The sequence below is a fragment of the Loxodonta africana genome, chromosome 9 (assembly GCF_030014295.1).
Source record: "Loxodonta africana isolate mLoxAfr1 chromosome 9, mLoxAfr1.hap2, whole genome shotgun sequence".
Lineage (NCBI taxonomy): Eukaryota > Metazoa > Chordata > Mammalia > Proboscidea > Elephantidae > Loxodonta > Loxodonta africana.
In genome coordinates, this window is record NC_087350.1 from 81,761,043 (window position 1) to 81,783,635 (window position 22,593).

The 22,593-nt window shown below is 40.4% G+C and overlaps 1 protein-coding gene across 1 annotated transcript; it reads left to right on the top strand.

The window, feature by feature from the left end:
- The first annotated feature begins 1,101 nt into the window (after nucleotides 1-1,101).
- Nucleotides 1,102-2,705, top strand: LOC100657621 (olfactory receptor 13C7). Its single transcript, XM_003407872.3, has one exon. It carries the CDS (start codon nucleotides 1,746-1,748, stop codon nucleotides 2,703-2,705), a length of 960 nt encoding a protein of 319 aa, XP_003407920.1. The 5' UTR covers nucleotides 1,102-1,745.
- Nucleotides 2,706-22,593: the final 19,888 nt, after the last annotated feature.

The following is a 22,593-nucleotide window of genomic DNA, read 5'->3' on the forward strand; positions in this document are numbered from 1 at the left end:
AAAATTTCTTTCTTAAAGAGTTTGAATATCACTGATTTCTTCCAATCCCAGCATAGACTATGGGTAATCTGAGGCTCTGAGAGGAGAAAGAAGTACTGAAGTTTACCCAACAGTTTAGAAGTTTAATCAGAATACAGCCCAAATCTCTGGGTTTAAAGATCTGATAACTTTCCACAAACTCAAAGCAATTCCAGAAAGACGCTAAACCACCATGTATGAATGAGGAAGCAGAAGTCTGTCTGCTTGACTCAGTATGAAGAAGAGCTTTCTGATACTCCACAGCTCTGCAGATATGGAACATACTGTTCAGGAATACAGTGAGCTCTTTATCACTGGACGATATCCAGCTGAAACTAAAAGTTATGCATCAATGCTGTGCAGAAGAGGATCTAGAATGGGAGAGAGGGTCTGACTAGATTATCTGGGGAACATAATCAGTTGAAGGATATTAGTTTGGGTGACATACCTAGCAGTCGAGTCAAAAGACTCAAGAACTGTTAATATCTACTGATTCCAGAGTGGACGTTCACCTAGAGAGAAGGTAATACAGAAGAAAAATTATCAAAAAAGCACTCTTTTAGTTACCTAGAGAACTAGTTTTCCAGAAGCTGGGATCCACTGCAAGTTTCTGAGGCCAGCCCTCCTGTCTATCGTCATGTAGTATCAGATTCAAATTATCAGGGACAGCATCAGCATTTCCAGAGCATAAAGTTACCTTGGAACTAGCCCCCACCACCACCCTTTTCATCTCTCCATGTCCAGTCTCCTCTTGTCCTTAAAGGCCCAGCTGGATTGTCTATTGCCAAGGGGGCCTTCTGTGGCCTTTTCTCTCACCAATGCCCAGAGTGTCTTTTCTGATGATGTGACCTCTCCTGGACCCTTTTGCTTCCCCTCCCTGCCAAGTGTGAGTCCCCTTAAGCCAGGGCCCTAAGTCACCCCTGGTCCTCACAAGAATTGTTACACCCACATACTGATTGATCAACAGATGTTTTGGTGGGTGGATATTCAGATGAATGGATGGACGGATGGAGGGAGGGAGGGAGGGAGGGAGGGAGGGAGGGAGGGGTGGAGGGGTGGGTGGATGGGTGGATGGGTGGATGGGTGGATGGGTGGATGGGTGGATGGGTGGATGGGTGGATGGGTGGATGGGTGGATGGATGGATGGATGGATGGATGGATGGATGGATGGATGGATGGATGGATGGATGGATGGATGGATGGATGGGTGGGTGGGTGAAAAGCCCTGGGGATGGTGTTGCCCATGAGAAAGGAGACCCTGGGAACAACAAGAGTATGTTTTCTGTGAGAATGATCTGGAGAGAAGAAATAGTTATAAGGTAAAGGTTCACAACTAATCATTTTACTAGTACCTGTCACGAAGTGGGAAGAATATGCAGCAAACTTAAAGTCACTTTGCAGATCGAAGTTTAAGGAGATAAATTGCCAAATAGCATATAATGCCACTAAAATGGATGTGTGATATGTCTTATCTCTAACCAAATACATTAAATCCCAGAGGCATCATTTTAAACCTTATAAATTTAGTGTCCTGTGGCCCCAAAGTAATTTATAATTTTATTGCTCTTTTTTCTCAAAAAGAAATAGAGACTATGGACTTTCAGAGCTATTTTTTAATCACACAGCCAGACAGGGACTCCAGACCAGATGCCCTGGCCCCATGCAAGACAAAGAATGTAGAGCTTGGATCTCTGAGTATTTTCTTCAGTTGACGGAGGAGATACACTATGGAAAGTGCTAATCAGACCTCATCTGTGACAGAGTTTGTTCTCCTGGGACTCTCAGCTCACCCAAAGCTGGAGAAAATGTTCTTTGTGCTCATCCTCCTGATGTATCTGGTGATCCTGCTGGGCAATGGGGTCCTCATCCTGGTGACTGTGTCTGTCCCCCGCCTGCACACGCCCATGTACTTCTTCCTGGGGAACCTCTCCTTCCTGGACATCTGCTACACAACCTCCTCAGTCCCCCTTATTCTTGACAGCTTCCTCACTCCCAGGAAAACCATCCCCTTCTCAGCCTGTGCTGTGCAGATGTTTCTCTCCTTTGCCATGGGAGCCACAGAGTGTGTGCTTCTGGGCATGATGGCATTTGATCGCTATTTGGCTATCTGCAACCCCCTTAGATACCCTGTCATTATGAGCAAGGTGGTCTATGTGCCCATGGCTGCCAACTGCTGGGCAGCTGGAAGTGGTGCCTCCATTGTTCAAACCTCTCTGGCAATGAGGCTGCCCTTCTGTGGGAACAACATCATCAACCACTTCACCTGTGAAATCCTGGCTGTCCTGAAGTTAGCCTGTGCTGACATCTCCATTAACGTGATAAGCATGGGAGTGACAAATGTGATCTTCCTGGGAGTCCCAGTACTGTTTATCTTTGTCTCCTACATCTTCATACTCACCACCATCCTGAGGATCCCCTCAGCAGAGGGAAGGAAAAAGGCCTTCTCTACCTGCTCTGCCCACCTCACAGTTGTGGTTGTCTTCTATGGGACCATCCTCTTCATGTATGGGAAGCCCAAGTCTACGGACCCACTGGGGACAGACAAGCAGGACGTTTCAGACAAGCTCATCTCCCTCTTCTATGGGGTGGTGACCCCCATGCTCAACCCCATCATCTACAGCCTGAGAAACAAGGATGTGAAGGCCACTGTGAGGAATCTGGTATTTCAGAAACACTTCACCCAGTAATGTAAAGAGATATCCCTGTAGTTCTGTGCTTCTTGGCGGCTTTCCCCCAAGAATCTTAGAAGAATGTGTCCTCAAAAGAAGGTAAATATGAAAGATGATTACTAGGAAATCAAATTATACATGTAATGGAGAGTTTTAGATGTTACTAGAACCAACTTCTAAAAATGATTAAAACCCTTTCTTTCTACAAGTGTTGATCCCAAGAGCACTCCCTAAAAGCTGCTTGCACTCTAATCTCAGTCTCAGAGTCTGCTTCCCAGGGAACCCAAACTGTGACACCATGCAAATACCAATGCTCGAGTAACACACATGTTCTCTTTTCAGAATCTATGGGCACTGACGACACTTAACCAGAATCATGAGGAATAAATAGCTGGGTGAGGCAGTATAGTGTTGTCAGCCATCAGAAGACCTTGGTTAGAGTCCAGCTCTCCTACTTACCATGGCTGTCACCTTAGAGATAACTTCTCTAAAATTTGCCCACAACCCACACTCTGACCCTATCCCTAGTTCAGCACTTCCCAATCTTCTTCCTGTCATGAAACACATAGAAAATAATGGAATTTATATGGCACTTGGGGTAAACGGATAAAAAAAAAAAGGCAATTTACCTGGGAGCTTAGGTGACTCCATGTGCTGCTTTTCCATGCCAGATGAACTGGAGCTTGGCACATCGGTAGCCCATGAAACATTAACTAGAATTCTCTGCTCTAGGCAAAATGTCTCCTTCCTTAGCACCTGCTGAGAGTATGTACAGTCATGTCCCTTCCCCTGGCCAGAGATGATTGGACACTTAAACCAAACTGGGCTAATTATATCTTCTCTCCAAGGAATTTGGAATTTGTATATTGAGAAACTTAGTTGGCATAGGGCTCTTGAACTGAGATATCATGTAAAGCTAGGACTGATCCAGCCACATGCCTGCTAGTGAACAGAAAGCTGGTCTATAGAGAGAAACAACAAAGCAAATGCACAAAAAGAACCATGCTTATGTGAAAACAGAATTAGAGGCTGCAATACATGAGCTAAGACTTGGAGGAGGCTTTTTCATTTATCTTTTTTATTGTATTTTAGATGAAGGTTTACAGAGCAAATTAGTTTCTCCTTAAACAATTAATATACTTACTGTTTTGCGACATTGGTTGTCATCCCCACAACATGTCAATGCTATCCCCTTCTTGACTTTGGGTTCCCTATTACCAGCATTCATGTCCCCTCCTGCCTTCTTGTCCTTGCACCTGGGCTGGTGGGCCCATTTAGTCTCCTTTTGGTTTATGGGCCTATCTAATCTTTGGCTATAGAGACCTTTAGGGTTGCTATGAGTCAGAATCGACTCTATGGCACTGGGTTTGGTTTGGTTTTGGAATCTTTCGCTGAAGGGTGAACCTCAGGAGTGACTTTAGTACTGAGTTAGAAGGGAATCCGGGGTCCCTGCTCTTTGGGTTTCTCCAGTCTCTGTCAGACCAGTAAGCCTGGTCTTTGTGTGTGTGTGTGTGAGAGAGAGAGAGAGAGAGAGAGAAAGAGAGTTAGAATTTTGTTTTACATTATTCTGCAGCTCTGTCTGGGACCCTCTGTTGTGATCCTGGTCAGAGCAGTCGGTGGTGGTAGCCAGGCAGCATCTGGTTGTGCTGGACTCAGTCTAGTGGAAGCTGTGGTAGTTGTGGTCCATTAGTCCTTTGGACTACTCTTTCCCTTGTGTCTTTGGTTTTCTTCATTCTCTCTTGCTCCAGACGGGGTGGGACCAGTGGAGTATCTTAGATGGCCCCTCACAAGCTTTTCAAACCCCAGAGGCTACTCACCAAAGTAGAGTGTAGGACATTTTCTTTACAAACTATGTTATGCCAATTCAGCTAGATGTTCCCTGAGACCATGGTCCCCAGCCCTCAGCCCAGTAAATTCAGTCCCTCAGGGAGTCTGTATGCGTCTATGGAGCTTCCATGACCTTGCCTTGGTCAAGTTATGCTGGCTTCCCCAGCATTGGGCACTGTCTTACCCTTCACCAAAGTTACCACTTATCTATGGTCTATTTAGTGTTTTTCCCTCCCTACCCCTCCCCACACTTGTAACTATCAAAGATTGTTTCTTTTTTTGTGTAAACTTTTTCATGAGTTTTTATAATAGTGGTCTCATACAATATTTGTCCTTTTGTGATTGACTTATTTCATTCAGTATAATGGTCTCCAGATTAACCCATGTTGTGAGATGTCTCTCAGGTTCATCATTGTTCTTTATCACTGTGTAGTATTCCATTGTGTGTATGTACCATAGTTTGATTATCCATTCATCTCTTGATGGGCATTTAGGTTGTTTCCATCTTTTTGCTATTGTGAATAATGCTGCAATGAACATGGGTGTACATATGTCTATTCATGTGATGGCTCTAATTTCTCTAGGATATAGGTACCTAGCAGTGGGATTGTTGGATCATATAGTATTTCTACTTCTAGCTTTTTCCAAAACGGTTGTACTATTTTGCATTTCCACCAGCAGTGCATAAGAGTTCCAATCTCCCTGCAGCCTCTCCAGCATTTGTTTTATTCTGGTGTGTGTGTGCGTGTGTGCGCGCGCGCTAGTAATGTCAGGGTGAGATGGTATCTCATTGTGGTTTTGATTTGCATTTCTCTAATGTCTAGTGATTGTGAGCATTTTCTTACATGTCTGTTACCTGCATAAATGTCTTCTTTGGTGAAATATCTGTTCAAATCCTTTGCCCATTTTTTAAATTGAATTATTTGCCTTTTTGCTGTAGAGGTGTTGGATTTTCCCAGAGATTTTAGAGGTTAGAACTTTGTCCAGTTTGTCACAGTCAAAATTTTTTCCCAATCTGTAGATTCTCTTTTTACAGCTTTGGTGAAGTCTTTTGATGAGCATAGGTGTTTATTTTTAGAAGATTCCAGTTATCTACCTTATCTTCTGGTGTTCGTGCATTGTTATGGTTTGTATCCTATTTATGCCATGTATTAAGGTCTCTAGTATGACCCTATTTTTTCTTTTGTGACCTATATTGTTGTCGTTGTTTTTAAATTTAGGTCTTTGATCAATTTTGAATTAGTTTTTGTGTATAGTGTGAGGTATGTGTACTGTTTCATATTTTTTGCAGATGGACATCCAGTTTTGCCAGCAGCATTTGTTAAAAAGACTGATAGACTTTGGGCCTTTGTTGAAGATCAGGTGACCATAGGTGGATGGATTCATATCTGGGTTTCCATGGGTCAATGTGTCTGTCATCGTACCAGTATCAGGCTGGTTTGACAACCATAGCTGTATAGCAGGTTCTGAGGTCAGGTGGTGTGAGTCCTTCTACTTTATTCTTCCTCTTCAATAGTGTTTACTTATCTGGGGCCTCTTCCCTTTCCATATAAAGTTGTTGTTGTTGTTAGGTGTCATCGAGTCAGTTCAGACTCATAGTGACCCTATGTACCACAGAACAAAACACTGCCTGGTCCTGCACCATCCTTACAATGGTTTTTATGCTTGAGCCCATCTCGTTGAGAGTCTTCCTCTTTTCCGATGACCCTGTACTTTACCAAGATTGATGTCCTTCTCCAGGGACTGATCCCTCCTGACAACATGTCCAGATTATGTAAGACACAGTCTCATCATCCTTGCTTTTAAAGAGCATTCTGGTTGTACTTCTTCCAAGACAGATTTGTTCGTTCTTTTGGCAGTCCATGGTATATTCAATATTGTTCGCCAACACCACAATTCAAACACTCAACTCTTCTTTGGTCTTCCTTATTCATTGTCCAGCTTTGACATGCAATATGATGCGATTGAAAATACCATGGCTTGGGTCAGAAGCACCTTAGTTATTCAAGGTGACATCTGCTTTTCAACGCTTTAAAGAGGTCCTTTGCAGAAGATTTGCCCAGTGCAATGCGTCTTTTGATTTCTTGACTGCTGCTTCCATGGCTGTTGATTGTGGATCCAAGTAAAATGAAATCCTTGATAAATTCAATCTTTTCTCTGTTTATCATGATGTGGTTTTTTGGTCCTGTTGTGAAGATTTTTGTTTTCTTTATGTTGAGTTGCAATCCATACTGAAGGCTGTGGTCTTTGATCTTCATCAGTAAGTGCTTCAAGTCCTCTTCATTTTCAGCAAGCAAGGTTGTGTCATCTGCATAACGCAGGTTGTTAATGAGTCTTCCTCCAATCCTGATGCCCTGTTCTTCATATAGTCCAGCTTCTCAGATTATTAGCGCAGCATACAGATTGAATAGGTACGGTGAAAGGACACAGCCCTGACGCACACCTTTCCTGACTATAAACCACTCAGTATCCCCTTATTCTGTGTGAACAACTGACTTTTGATCTACATATGGGTTCCTCATGAGCACAATTAAGTGTCCGGAATTCCCATTCTTCGCAATGTTATCCATGATTTGTTACGATACACACAGTCCTGTGCCTTTGCATAGTCAATAAAACACAGATAAACATCCTTCTGGTATTCTCTGCTTTCAGCCAGGATCCATCTGACATCAGCAATGACATCCCTGGTTCCACATCCTCTTCTGAAACCAGCTTGAATTTCTGGCAGTTCCCTGTTGATGTATTGCTGCAGTCACTTTTGAACGACCTTCTCAAAATTTTGCTTGCATGTTATATTAATGATATTGTTCGATAATTTCCACATTCAGTTGGATCACCTTTCTTGGGAATAGACATAAATATGGATCTCTTCCACTCAGTTTGCCAGGTAGCTGTCTTCCAAATTTCTTGGCATAGACAAGTGAGCACTTGCAGCACTGCATCTGTTTGTTGAAACATCTCAATAGATAGTCTGTCAATTCCTGGAGCCTTGTTTTTCACCAATGCCTTCGGTGCAACTTGGACTTCTTCCTTCAGTACCGTTGGTTCCTGATCATGTGCTACCTCCTGAAATGGTTGAATGTTGACTAATTCTTTTTGGTATAATGACTCTGTGTATTCCTTCCATCTTCTTTTGATGCTTCCTGCGTCATGTAGTATTTTCCCCATAGAATCCTTCACTATTGCAACTCAGGGCTTGAATTTTTTATTCAGTTCCTTAAGCTTGAGAAACGCTAAGCGTGTTCTTCCCTTTTGGTTTTCTATCTTCAACTCTTTGCACATGTCATTATAATACTTTACTTTGTCTTCTCGAGCCACCCTCCAAAATCTTCTGTTCAGTTCTTTTACTTCATCATTTCTTCCTTTTGCTTTAGCTGCTCGACGTTCGAAACCAAGTTTCAGAGTCTCCTCTGACATCCACCTTGGTCTTTTCTTTCTTTCCTGCCTTGTCAATGACCTCTTGCTTTCTTCATGTGTGATGTCCTTGATGTCATTCCACAACTCATGTGGTCTTCGGTCATTAGTGTTCAATGAGTCAAATCTATTCTTGAGATTGTCTCTAAATTCAAGTGGGATACACTCAAGGTCATATTTTGGCTCGCGAAGACCTGCTCTGGTTTTCTTCAGTTTCAACTTGAACTTGCATATGAGCAATTGATGGTCTGTTCCACAGTTGGCCTCTGGCCTTGTTCTGACTGATGGTATTGAGCTTTTCCATTGTCTCTTTCCAGAGATGCAGTCGATTTGATTACTCTGTATTCCATCTGGCGAGGTCCATGTGTATAGTCGCCATTTATGTTGTTGAAAAAAGGTATTTCCAATGAAGAAATTGTTGGTCTTGCAAAATTCTCTCAGGCGATCTCCAGCATTGTTTCTATCACCAAGGCCATATTTTCCAACTACTGATCCTTCTGTTTCATTTCCAACTTTTGCATTCCAATTACCAGTAGTTATCAATGCATCCTGATTGCATGTTCAATCAATTTCAGACTACAGAAGCTACCAAAAATCTTCAATTTCTTCATCTTTGGCCTTAGTGGTTGGTGTGCAAATTAGCTGGTCTTCCTTGTCCATGTATGGATATTATCCTATCACTGACGGCCTTGTACTTCAGGATAGATCTTGAAATGTTCTTTTTGACAATGAATGCAATACCATTCCTCTTCAAGTTGTCATTCCCAGCATAGCAGACTATATGATTGTCTGATTCAAAATGGCCAATACCAGTCCATTTCAGTTCACTAACGTCTAGGATATCAATGTTTATGTGTTCCATTTCATTTTTGACGATTTCCAGTTTTCCTAGATTCATAGTTCGTGTATTCCAGGTTCCGATTTTTAATGGATGTTTGCAGCTGTTTCTTCTCTTTTTGAGTCGTGCCACATCGGCAAAGGAAGGTCCGGAAAGCTTTACTCCATCCATGTCATTAAGGTCGATTCTACTTTGAGGAGGCTGCTCTTCCCCAGTTGTTTTTTGAGTGCTTTCCAACCTGAGGGGCTCATCTTCCAGCACTATACCAGACAATGTTCCTCTGCTATTCATAACGTTTTCACTGGCTAATTCTTTTCAGAAGTAGACTGCCGGGTCCTTCTTCCTAGTCTGTCTGAGTCTGGAAGCTCAGCTGAGACTTGTCCTCCATGGGTGACCCTGCTGGTATCTGAATACTGGTGGTATAGCTTCCAGCATCACAGCAACACACAAGCTCCCACAGTACGACAAAGTGACAGACTCTTGGGGGCCATATAAAGTTAATGGTTAGTTTTTCCATCTCTTTAAAGAATGCTATAAACCCTGGTGGCGTAGTGGAAACCCTGGTGGTGTAGTGTTTAAGTTCTACAGCTGCTAACCAAAAGGTCAGAAGTTTGAATCCACCAGATGCTCCTTGGAAACTGTATGAGGCAGTTCTACTCTGTCCTATAGGGTTGCCATGAGTTGGAATCGACTCGATGGCAATGGGTTTAGTTTTTTGTTTTTTTTTTTTTTTAAATGCTATTGGTATTTGGATTGGGATTGCATTGTATTTATAGATTGCTTTGAGTAGAATTGACATTTTCACAATGTTGAGTCTACCTATCCATGAGCATGGTATGTTTTTCCATTTATGTAGGTCTGTTTTGGTTTCTTGCAGTTGTGTTTTGTAGATTTCCTTGTATAGGTCTTTTACAACCCTACTTAGATTTATTCCTAACGTTGTTGTTGCTTTTTATTTAGGGGTTATTATAAACGGTATTGTTTTTCCTAATTTCCTTTTCGTAGCTCTCTTTATTGGTACATAGGAATCCAGCTGATTTTCGTATGTTTATCACGTATCGTGCTACTCTGCTGAATCTTTCTATTAGTTCCAGTAGTTTTCTTGTGTAGTCTTTTGGGTTTTCTACGTATAGTATCATATTATCAGAAAATAGGGACAGTGTTACTTCTTCCTTACCAATTTGGATGCCCTTTCTTTCTTCCTCCCCTTATTTCTCTAACTAGGACTTCCAGCACAATGTTAAATAGGAGTGGTGATAAAGAGCAGCCTTGCTTGTTTCTGTTCTCAAGGGGAATATTTTCAGCCTCTCTCCATTAAGAATGATGTTGGTTGTTGGTTTTGTATAGATGCCCTTTATCATGTTGAGGAATTTCCCTTCTACACCTATCTTGTTGAGAGTTTTTATCAGGAAGGGGTGTTGGACTTTGTCAAATGCCTTTTCTGCGTCTATTGAGACGATCATGTGATATTTTTATTTATGTGGTGGATTACACTGATTGGTTTTCCTAATGTGGAACCATCCTTGTATATCTGGTATGAATCCCAGTTGATCGTGGTGTATTATTTGCTTTATATGGTGTTGAATTCTATTGGCTAGAATTTTGTCGAGAAGTTTTGCACCTATATCCATTAGGGATATTGGTCTGTAATTTTGCTTTTTTTGTAGTGTCTTTGCCTGGTTTTGGTTTCAGGGTTATGCTGGCTTCATAGATTGAATTTGGAAGTATCCCTTCCTTTTCTATGCTCCGAAATAGTTTGAGTAGTACTGGCGCAAGCTCTTCTCTGAATGTTTGGTAGAATTCTCCAGTGAAGCCATGTGGGCCAGGACTTTTTTTGTTGTTGTTGGGAGTTTTGTTTTTTTTTTTAATTACCTTTTCAATCTCTTCTCTCATTATAGGTATGTTCAGGTTTTCAACTTCAGTTTATGTTAGTTTGGGTAGGTAGTGTGCTTCCAGAAATTTGTCCATTTCCTCTAGGTTTTCCAATTTGTTGGACTATAGTTTTTCATAGTACTCTGTTATGATCCTTTTTATATCAGCTAGGTCTGTTGTAATATCCGCCATTTAATTTCTAATTTGGGTTATTTGCGTCTTCTCCCTTTTTTCTTTTGTCAAATTGGCCATTGGTTTGTCGATTTTGTTTGTCCTTTCAAAGAACCAGCTTTTGGTTTTGTTGATTTTTTCTATTGTTTTTCTATTCTCTGTTTCATTTATTTCTGTTCTGATCTTTATTATTTCCTTTCTTCTGGTGGCTGTGGGCTTCTTTTGCTGTTCTCTTCCTGTTTGTTCAAGTTATATGGCTAATGTTTTGATGTTGTCCCTTTCTTCTTTTTTTGATGTGTACATCTATTGCTATAAACTGATCTCTGAGCACTGCTTTTGCTGTGTCCCAAAGGTTATGGTATGATGTGTTTTCATTCTCGCTTGATTCTAAGAATTTTTTTATTCCATCTTTGACTTCTTCTAATGCCCAGTGGTTTTTCAGCAGGGTGTTATTCAGTTTCCATTTATTTGATGTTTTTCCCTTGCTCTTCCTGTTAATTTCAACTTTTATGGCAGTGTGATCAGAGAAGATAAAAAAAAAAAACTTCATATTATTTCAATGTTTTGGATTTTGTTGAGCGTTCTTTGTGGCCTAAGATGTGGTCTATTCTGGAAAACATTGTGTACTTTGCTGCAATTGGGTGGAGTGTTCTATATATGTCTATGAGGTCAAGTTGGTTGACTGTGCCCTTTAGATCTTCTGTATCTTTGTTGAGTTTCTTTCTAGATGTTCTGTCCTTTACTGAGAGTGGTGCATTGAAGTCTCCTACTATTACTGTGGAACTGTCAATTTCTCTTTTCAGCACTGTTAGAGTTTGTTTTATGTATTTTGGAGCCCTGTCATTGAGTGCATAGATATTTTATTGTAGTTAGGTCTTCATGGTGGATTGTCCCTTTAATCATTATATAATGTCCTTTGTCTTTTATGGTGGGTTTTGTTTAAAAGTCTATTTTATCTGAGATTAGTGTTGCCACTCCTGCTCTTTTTTGGTTGCTGTTCGCTTGATGTATATTTTTTCCATCCTCTGATTTTTTATATATTTATGTCTTTGTTTCTAAGATGTGCTTCTTGTAGACAGCATATTGATGGATCCTGTTTTTTTTTTTTAAATCCATTCTGTTACTCTCTGTCTCTTTATGGTGAATTTAAGCCATTTACATTCAGTGTGATTATTGATAATGTGAGTTTATTGCTCTCATTTTGTAGTTTTGTGTGTGTGTGTGGTGTTGACTTTTTCTTTGTTCCTGTTACTGCTGAATTCCTTTTGTTTTTGATTTTTTTTGTAGATTTTGTGTTTACTGAGACTTTATGTTTTTCTTCTTCATTTTGATGAGTAGGTTTGTTAACTTTCTTTGTGATTACCTTGAAATTTACCCCTATCTTCCTAAGTTTGAACCAGTCTTTTACTGTTTGGTATCTCTGTGACTTCTTTTCCATTTGAAAGTTCTATACCTAAGCTGTTTATTCCCTCTTTTATTGTTCTGATGTTATTGTCATTTACTTATTGACCTCTCTGGTTCCCTGTTGTAAATTTTTTAGTTTTGTTTTGGGAGGAGCTTTTTTCCTATTATTTTATGGGAAATTTTAAACCCATAGAAAAGTAGAAAGAATAATAGAAAGACTGCTTAGGTATCCATCTCCCAGACTGAACAATGATCAGCTCAAGGCCAATCTTGTTCATCCATCCCACACCCACTTTCTCCTTCTTCTGGATAATTCTGAGGCAAATCCCAGTGATTATAGCATTTCATCCTTAAACAGTTCAGTGTGTGTCTCTAAAAATTATTAGTAGCCTTTGAAAAATATAAATAAATTACCACTATTTTACCTGAAACCCAACAATAATTTCCATTATATCATTATTTCTCCAGTGCTTCTATTTCCCCAAGGAGCCCTGGTGGCACAGTGGTTAAGTGGTCAGCTGCTAACCAAAAGGTTTGTGGTTCAAACCTAGCAGCCACTCCATGGAAGAAAGATGTGGCACTCTGTTTTCGTAAAGATTTACAGCCTTGGAAACCCTCTAGGGCAGTTCTACTCTGTCCTACGGGGCCAATCTGAGTCAGAATCAACTGTACAGCAATGGGCCTTTGGTGTTTTCTGTTTCCCCAGATGTCTTGTTGTTAGTTGCCATCGAGTCGATTCTGACTCATGGTGACCCCATGTGCGCAGAGTAGAACTGCTCCTTAGGGTTTTCAAGGCTATGACTTCCTGTCTTCCAGGATCCTTGTGGGAGTTTGACCCACCAACCTTTTCACTATTAGTGGAGCACTTAACAGTTCTCAGCACCCAGGGACATTGTTAATTATCCAGTGTTTCTATTTCATTAATTATCCAATGTTTCTATTTCTCCAGATGTCTTATGAATGTTTTAATTATTTCAATACGTTTATTTGAACCAGGATTCAAATAAGATCATACATTGTGATTAGTCTTTTTTTAATCTCTAGTTCCCTTCCCTTCTTCTCCTCTTCTTTCTCCTCCTTGTTCTCTTTCTTTCCTCTCTTTTACATATTTTGGGACGAATAGTTTCCCACTATGGGAAACTGTAGAGTTTACCACAGACTGCCTTTTGCTGATTGCAGCCCTGTGGTATCTGGCCCTGTATTTTCTATAAATTGCTGATTACATCTAGATACTTCAGAGTGTTTTTCATTTCAGTATAATTATGAGCTCATGACTGATCCCTGAGACCTTTTGACATGACTTTAGTAATCTTAAGTGGCTTCTTTGCTTTCTGGTATGTCAAGATGTCCAGGCTAAATGTTCACAGTTGCTCTCAAGACCAGGAAACAGCCATTTTCTCTAAGGAGCCTTTGTTTCCTTTAGTGGGGACTGGGATGTAGAAACCACAATCTGGGTGCTAGGGGTGCTACTGAGTTTGTCATGGTTTCTAGGCCTTTTCAGTGGAAAGAATGGGGAAATATATAAATATATTTTTAAGACCAAATACATCATGAGTTCAAACGTACAGCCAATCCAAATTACCTAGCCTCAATGATCTAATATCTATATCTCCTTTCTCCCATGCCAAAAATATTTGTTCTCAATTCTATCAACATAATTGCTCATACTCTTAACTACACAAGTATACACAATGATACAACTACAGAAAACATTTTTTTAATCTTTTTTTTTTTCAATTGTGCTTTAGGTAAAAGTATACACAGCAAATTACTTTCTCCTTAAATAATCCATACACATATTTTTTGTGACATTGGCTGCCAACCCCACATGTCAACACTCACCCCTTCTCAACCTTGGTTTCCCCATTTCCATTTGTCCAGCTTTCCTGTCCCCTTCTGTTTTCTTGTCCTTGCTTCTGGGCTGGTGTGCCTATTTACTTTCATATACATGGTTGAACTATATGTATTATTGTTTATTTTATAGGCCTATCTAATCTTTGGCTGAAGGGTGAATCTCAGGAGTGACTTCACTAGTAAGTTAAAAGGGTGTCCAGGGGCCATGCTCTTGGGTTTTCTCAGTTAGTCTGGACTTTTTTTCTGAGTTAGAATTTTGCTCTACATTTTTCTCCAGCTCTGTCTGAGACCCCCTATTGTAATCCCTGTCGGAGCAGTAGGTGGCGGTAGCTGGGCACCATCTAGTTGTGCTAGACTCAGTGTGGTAGATGCTGTGGTAGTTGTGGTACACTAATCCTTTGGACTAATCTTTCCCTTGTGTCTTTGATTTCCTTCATTCTTCCTTGCTCCAGATGGGGTGGGACCAGTAGACATATCTTAGATGACCACTCACAAGCCTTCAAGACCCCAGTGAAAACAGTTTTGTTTTGTTTTTAATGTTTAAAAGAGGCAGATCCAAGATGGTGGAATAGTCAGACATTTCCTGTGGTCCCTCTTACAACAAAGATCCCAAAAAAGAAGTGAATTGATTATGTATGACAATCTACAAGCCCTGAACTTCAAAGACAAAGTTGAGGAGTTCGACTGAGCAGCAGGGGAAGGAAGAGACATTTCAGAAGCAGCAAAGAAATGCCAGACCTGACCTAGCTGGCACACTGCAGGCTGGATTTGGCATATGCAGGCTAAGGCAAGCAGCAGTACTTGGGACATGTTTTACCACACAGGACGAAATCGAGCGGTAGAGAGTCTGCAAAAACCTCTGGAGCCAGGGGGAAGTGGCACTGGATCTGCAAAAGTTACATGCAAACATCTAATCTACCACATAGGATCAAAATAACCCTTTCCCCTTTGGGACTTCCATAAGAGAGAAGTGCCTCTCTTCCCCATCCCACCCTCTCCCTGCTCTACTTAAGTGGAAGTCCAGCAGTGTTCAGCAGTTGCTGTACCTGCTAGGCCAGCAGTGGGTCTCATCGCACCCGAGCCAGTCTCCTGGCTGCGGAAAGGGAACAAACAAACAAACAAAAGGAAGAAACCCCCAGCTCCCCTAAGCTGGGAGCTGAGATAGACACTGCCCCTTTGCCTAGGCACAGGCATAAGGGGTCCACAGACTTTGAGTGCCTTTCACCCTTGCCTAGACCTGTGGGGGCCCATTCAACAGCGTAGGCCCTCATTAGCATAGTACAACAGGGTATATACCTGAAGCCTATTTTCAACTGCAACAGCTAATGGGGAGTGGCAGATTCATGACACTTGACACAGGGTCCTCACCCACCCACATCAGTGGCCTGAGGATTGGAGGCTTTACCCATCCACCTAGCCAAACACAACAGGAGTCCAAGAATAAGTGATGCCTCCCAGTCCTTAGAGTCAACAGCATTGGGTGCCCAAAGTCTAGCCACAAAACCCATCCACCTATGTGCTCTAGGGGACAGGGACATGCCTTCCACTTAGGCATGCAGGGGCAGCCGTCAGCTCCCTACCTTGCTCAGCACATAACCCCCTACTGCAGCCAGATATTTGTGCCTGCTCCAGTCACCCCTACATAGTCCTGCCCATCTAGGACTATAGGTGAGAACCTGCACCACACACTTAGTGACTGACGACCTGGGCACCTGAGCTGAATCCACATAAGAGAAGTAAACAGACTCCTGGGCTCACATATAGTAGCAGCTCTAACCTCCTAGTGACAGGATGTGAGAGTTTCAAAGATGCCAATAATCAAAGTAGTTCACACACCCAACCTATCTGGGCATATCAAAACAAAACAAGAACCTAGGACACAGAAAGTAAATAAACAATAAATAAATACAGTAACTTATTGATGGCTCAGAGACAACGGTCAGCATCAAATCACATAAAGAGGCAGACCATGATGGCTGTGACCAAAACAAAGAACCAGGAAACCTCCCAGAGGAAGACAAGTTCTTGGAATTACCGCAGGTATAATTCAAAAGATTAATATACAGAATTCTTCAAGCGATCAGGCAAAACTCAGACCAAGCCAAAGAACAAACAGACAAAGCAATAGAGGAAACTAGGAAAGCTATACAAGAGCAGAATGACAAATTCAACAGGCTGCAAAATGCACAGAGACAACAAATAGAAATCCAAAAGATTAACAATAAAATTTCAGAATTAGACAACTCAATAAAAGTCACAGGAGCAAAATTGAGGCAATGGAAGTCAGAACTAGTGAGGTTGATGATAAAGCACTTGACACCAATTTATTTGACGAAAAATCAGATAAAAGAATTAAAAAAAATGAAGAAACCCAAAGAATTATGTGGGAGTCTATCAAGAGGAATAATCTATGAGAGACTGGAGTACCAAAACAGGGGGGATAACAGAAAATACGGAGAGAATTGTGGAAGATTTGTTGGCAGAAAACTTCCCTGGTAATGTGAAAGATGAGATGATATCTATCCAAGAAGCTCATTGAATCCCACACAGGGTAGATCTCAAAAGAGAGTCACCAAAATATATTGTAATCAAACTTGCCAAAACCAAGGATAAAGAGAGAATTTTAAGAGCTGCAAGGTATAAATGAAAAGTTACCTATAAAGGAGAGTCAATAAGACCAAGCTCTCACTAGTCAGCAGAAACTATGCAGGCCAGAAGGCAATGAGATGCCTTAAAGGAAAAATTTGCCAGCCAAGAATTATATATCCAGCAAACCTGTCTATCTCAGACGAAGGCAAAATTAGGGCATTTGCAGATAAACAGAAGTTAAGGGAATTTGTAAAAACCAAACCAAAATTACACGAAATACTAAATGGAGTCCTCCGGTTACAGAATTAATAACACCAGATAACAACCCAAGACTAGAACACAGGGCAGAACAACCAGATATCATCCCAGATAGGTAAGTCACAAAAATAAGTCAAAGCTAAAACACTGAAAATAGGGAAAGAGATGTCAATATGTAAAAGATGACAACATTACAACAAAAAAGAGGAAAAAATAGTGTAGTCATGGAACTTTCATATGGAGAAGAAGTTAAGACGATATCAAGAAATAAAAGATTGGTTTAAACTTAGAGAAACAGGGGTAAATTTTAAGGTCACCACAAAGGAAACTAACAAACCTACACGTCAAAAATAAAAAAAAGAAAAACCTAAAGACTTCGCAAATACAAAATCAACAACAATGAAGAAAATACATAAAGAAAAACAATTCAGCACAAAAAATTAAGTGGAACAAAGAAACTGTTAACAACAACAAAACATCAAAATGACAGCATTAAACCCATACCTACTGATAATTACACCAAATGCATATGGACTAAATGCACCAATAAAGAGACAGAGAGTGGCAGAATGAATAAAAAAAACACTATTCGTCTATACGTTGCCTACAAGAGATACACCTTAGACTCAAAGACACAAACAAAAACTCAAAGGATGAAAAAAAATATACCAAGCGGACACCAATCAGAAAAGAATAGGAGTGGCAATATTAATCTCTAAAAAAATAGATTTTAAGGCAAAATCCACCACAAAGGATAAGAAAGGACACTATATGATGATTAAAGTGTTGATACACCAGGAGGACATAGGCATAGTAAATATTTCCACACCCAATGACAGGGCTCCAAGACACATAAAACAAACTCTAACGGCATTGAAAAGAGAGATAGACAGCTCCACAATAGTAGTAGAAGACTTCAACAGTCCACTTTTGGTGAAGGACAGAGCATCAAGAAAGAAGCTTAATAAAGACATGGAAGGCCACAATCAACCAACTTGACCTCATAGACACATACAGAACACTCCACCCAAAGGCAGCCAAGTATAATTTCTTTTCTAGTGCACATGGAACAGTCTCTAGAATAGACCACATATTAGGTCAAAAAGCAAGCCTTAGCAGAATCCAAAACACTGAAATATTACAAAGCATCTTCTCTGACCGTAAGGCCATAAAAGTAGAAACCAATAACAGAAAAAGGAGGGAAAATAAATCAAACACTTGGAAACTGAACAATACCCTGCTCAAAAAAGACTGGGCCATAGAAGACATTAAGGATGGAATAAAGAAATTCAGAGAATCCAATGAGAATGAAAACACTTCCTATCAGAACCTTTGGGACAAGGCGAAAGCAGTGCTCAGAGGTCAATTTATATCAATAAACGCACACATCCAAAAACAAGAGAGGGCCAAAATCAAAGAATTATCCCCACAACTTGAACAAATAGAAAGAGAGCAACAAAAGAAACCCTCAGGCACCAGAAGAAAGCAAATAATAAACATTAGAGCAGAATTAAATGAAATAGAAAACAGAAAAACAATTGAAAGAATTAACAAGACCAAAAGATGGTTCTTTGAAAAAAGTAACAAATTGATAAACCATTGGCCAACCTGACAAAAGAAAAACAGGAGAGGAAGTAAATGACCTGAATAAGAAATGAGATGGGTGATATTACAACAGACCCAACTGAAATTAAAAGAATCATATCAGATTATTATGAAAAACTGTACTCTAACAAATTCGAAAACCTAGACGAAATGGATGAATTCCTAGAAACACACTACCTACCTAAACTAACACAAACAGAAGTAGAACAACTAAATAGACCCATAAGAAAAGAAGAGATCGAAAAGGTCATCAAAAAACTCCCAACATGAACTACAGACTTACATCATCCTGAGACCAGAAGAACTAGATGGTGCCCAGCCACAACCGATGACTGCCCTGACAGGGAGCAGAACAGAGAACCCCTGAGGAAGCAGGAGAACAATGGGATGCAGAACCCAAATTCTCATCAAAAGACCAGACTTAATGGTCTGACTGAGACTAGAAGAATCCCGGCGGTCATGGTCCCCAAACCTTCTGTTGGCCCAGGACAGGGACCATTCCCGAAGACTACTCATCAGACATGGAAGGGACTGGACAATGGGTTGGAGAGAGATGCTGATGAAGAGTGAGCTACTTGTATCAGGTGGACACTTGAGACTGTGTTGGCATCTCCTGTCTGGAGGGCAGATGGGAGGGTAGAGAGGGTTAGAAACTGGCAAAACAGTCACGAAAGGAGAGACTGGAAGGAGGAGTGGGCTGACTCCTTAGGGGGAGAGTAAACGGGAGTATGTGTACATAAGCTTATATGTGACAGACTGACTTGATTTGTAAACTTTCACTTAAAGCACAATAAAAATTATTTAAAAAAAAAAAAAACTCCCAACAGAAAAAAAAGCCCTGGCCCGGACAGCTTCACTGCAGAGTTCTACCAAACTTTCAGAGAAGAGTTAACACCACTACTACTAAGGGTATTTCAGAGCATAGAAAAGGACGGTATACTCCCAAACTCATTCTATGAAGCCAGCATATCCCTGATACCAAAACCAGGTAAAGACACCATAAAAAAAAGAAAATTACAGACCTATATCGCTCGTGAACTCAGATGCAGAAATCCTCAACAATATTCTAGAAAACAGAATTCAACAACACATCAAAAAAATAACTCATCATGACCAAGTGGGATTCATACCAGGTATGCAGGGATGGTTCAACATTAGAAAAACAATTACTGTAATCCATCACATAAATAAACAAAAGACAAGAATCACATGATTTTATCAATTGATGCAGGAAAGGCATTTGACAAAGTTCAACACCCATTCATGATAAAAACTCTCAGCAAAATAGGAATAGAAGGGAAATTCCTCAACATAATAAAGGCCATTTATACAAAGCCAGCCAACATCATCCTAAATGGAGAGTCTGAAAGCGTTCCCCTTGAGATTGGGAACCAGACAAGGATGCCCTTTTTCACCGCTCTTATTCAACATTGTGCTGGAGGTCCTAGCCAGAGAAATTAAGCTAGATAAAGAAATGAAGGGCATCCAGATCAGCAAGGAAGAAGTAAATTATCTCTATTTGCAGATGACATGATATTATACAAAGGAAACCCTAAAGACTCCTGAAGAAAACTACTAGAACTAATAGAAGAATTCAGCAGAGTATCAGAATACAAGACAAACACACAAAAATCAGTTGTATTGTTCTACAGCAACAAAAAGAACATTGAAGAGGAAATCACCAAATCAATACCATTTACAGTAGCCCCCAAGAAGATAAAATACTTAGGAATAAATCTTACCGGAGATATAAAAGTCCTATACAAACAAAGCTACAAAATGCTACTGCAGGAAACCAAAAGAGACCTACATAACTGGAAAAACATACCTTGCTTATGGATAGGAAGGCTTAACATTGTAAAGATGTCTACTCTACCAAAAGCCATCTATAGATACTATGCAATTCCAATCCAAATTCCAAATTCCAATGACGTTTTTTAATTAGATGGAGAAACAAATCATCAACTTCATATGGAAAGGAAAGAGGCCCCGGATAAGTAAAGCATTACTGAAAAAGAAGAATGAAGTGGGAGGCATTACTCTACCTGATTTTAATACCGCCACAGTAGTCAAAACAGCCTTGTACTGATACAACAATGGATACATAGACCAATGGAATAGAATTGAGAATCCAGACATAAATCCATCCACATATAAGCAGCTGATATTTGACAAAGGTCCAAAGTCAGCTAAAGGGGCAAAAGACAGTCTTTTTAACAAATGGTGCTGGCATAACTGGATATCCATCTGCAAAAAAATGAAACAAGACCTATACCTTACACCATGCACAAAAACGAACTCAAAATGGATCAAAGTCCTAAATATAAAATCTAAAAACATAAAGATCATGGAAGAAAAAATAGGCATAACATTAGGAGCCCTAATACATGGCATAAACCATATACAAAACATTACTAACAATGTAGGAAAAAAACTAGATAACTGTGAGCTCCTAAAAATCAAACACCTATGCTTGTCCAAAGACTTCATAAAAAGAGTAAAAAGATTACCTACAGACTGGGAAAAAGTTTTTAGCTATGATATTTCCGACGAGCTCCTGATCTCTAAAATCTAGATGATACTGAAAAAACTCAACTATGAAAAGACAATCCCATTAAAAAATGGGCAAAAGATATGAACAGGCACTTCACTAAAGAAGACATTCAGGTAGCTAACAGATACATGAGGAAATGCTAACAATCATTAGTCATTAGAGAAATGCAAATCAAAACTACAATGAGATTCCATCTCACTCCAACAAGGCTACCATTAATCCAAAAAACACAAAATAATAAATGTTGGAGAGGTTGTGGAGAGTCTGGAACACTTATACACTGCTGGTGGGAATGTAAAATGGTACAACTACTTTGGAAATCTGTCTGGCGTTATCTTAAACAGTTAGAAATAGAACTACCATAAGATCCAGCAATCCCACTCCTTGGAATATATCCTAGAGAAATAAGAGCCTTTACACAAACAGATATATGCATGCCCATGTTTATTACAATAGCAAAAAGATGGAAGCAACCAAGGTGCCCAACAAGGGATGAACGAATAAATTATGGTATATTCACACAATGGAATACTACACATCAATAAAGAACAGTGATGAATCCGGGAATCATTTCATACCATGGAGGAATCTGGAAGACAGTATGCTGAGTGAAATCAGTCAGTTGCAAAAGGACAAATATTGTATAAGACCACTATTATAAGAATTTAAGAAATAGTTTAATTAGAGAAAAAAATATTCTTTGATGGGTACGAGGGGGAGGAGGGAGTGAGAGGAGTTTTCACTAATTAGATAGTAGGTAAGAACTATTTTAGGAGAAGGGAAAGACAACATATGATACAGGAAAGGTCAGCACAACTGGACTAAACCAAAAGCAAAGAAGTTTCCTGAATAAACTGAATGCTTCGAAGGCCAGCGTAGCAGGGGTGGGGGTTTGGGGACCATGATTTCAGGGGACATCTAAGTCAGTTGGCATAATAAAATCTGTTAAGGAAACATTCTGCATCCCACTTTGGAGAGTGGCGTCTAAGATGCATCAATTGGTCTGAACCCACCTGGAGCAAAGGAGAATGAAGAACGCCAAAGACACGAGGTAATTATAAGCCCAAGAGACAGAAAGGGCCACATAAATCAAAGACTACATCAGCCTGAGACCAGAAGAACTAGATGGTGTCCGGGTATAACCGATGACTGCCCTGACAGGGAACACAACAGAGAACCCCTGAGGGAGCAGTAAGCAGTGGGATGCAGACACCAAATTATCATAAAAATACCAGACTTAATGGTCTGACTGAGACTAGAAGGACCCTTGTGGTCATGGTCCCCAGACCTTCTGTTAGCCTAGGACAGGAACCATTCCCAAAGCCAACTCTTCAGACAGGGAATGGACTGGACAATGGGATAGAAAATGATACTGGTGAAGAACGAGCTTCTTGGATCAAGTAGACACATGAGACTATGTTGTCATCTCCTGTCTGGAGGGGAGATGAGAGGGCAGAGGGGGTCAGAAGCTGGCCGAATGAACACAAAAAGAGAGAGTGGAGGGAAGGAGCATGCTG

Bases quoted from the DNA above. Each gene is read 5' to 3' on its own strand.
- LOC100657621 (XM_003407872.3), top strand. From the start codon at position 1,746: ATGGAAAGTGCTAATCAGACCTCATCTGTGACAGAGTTTGTTCTCCTG.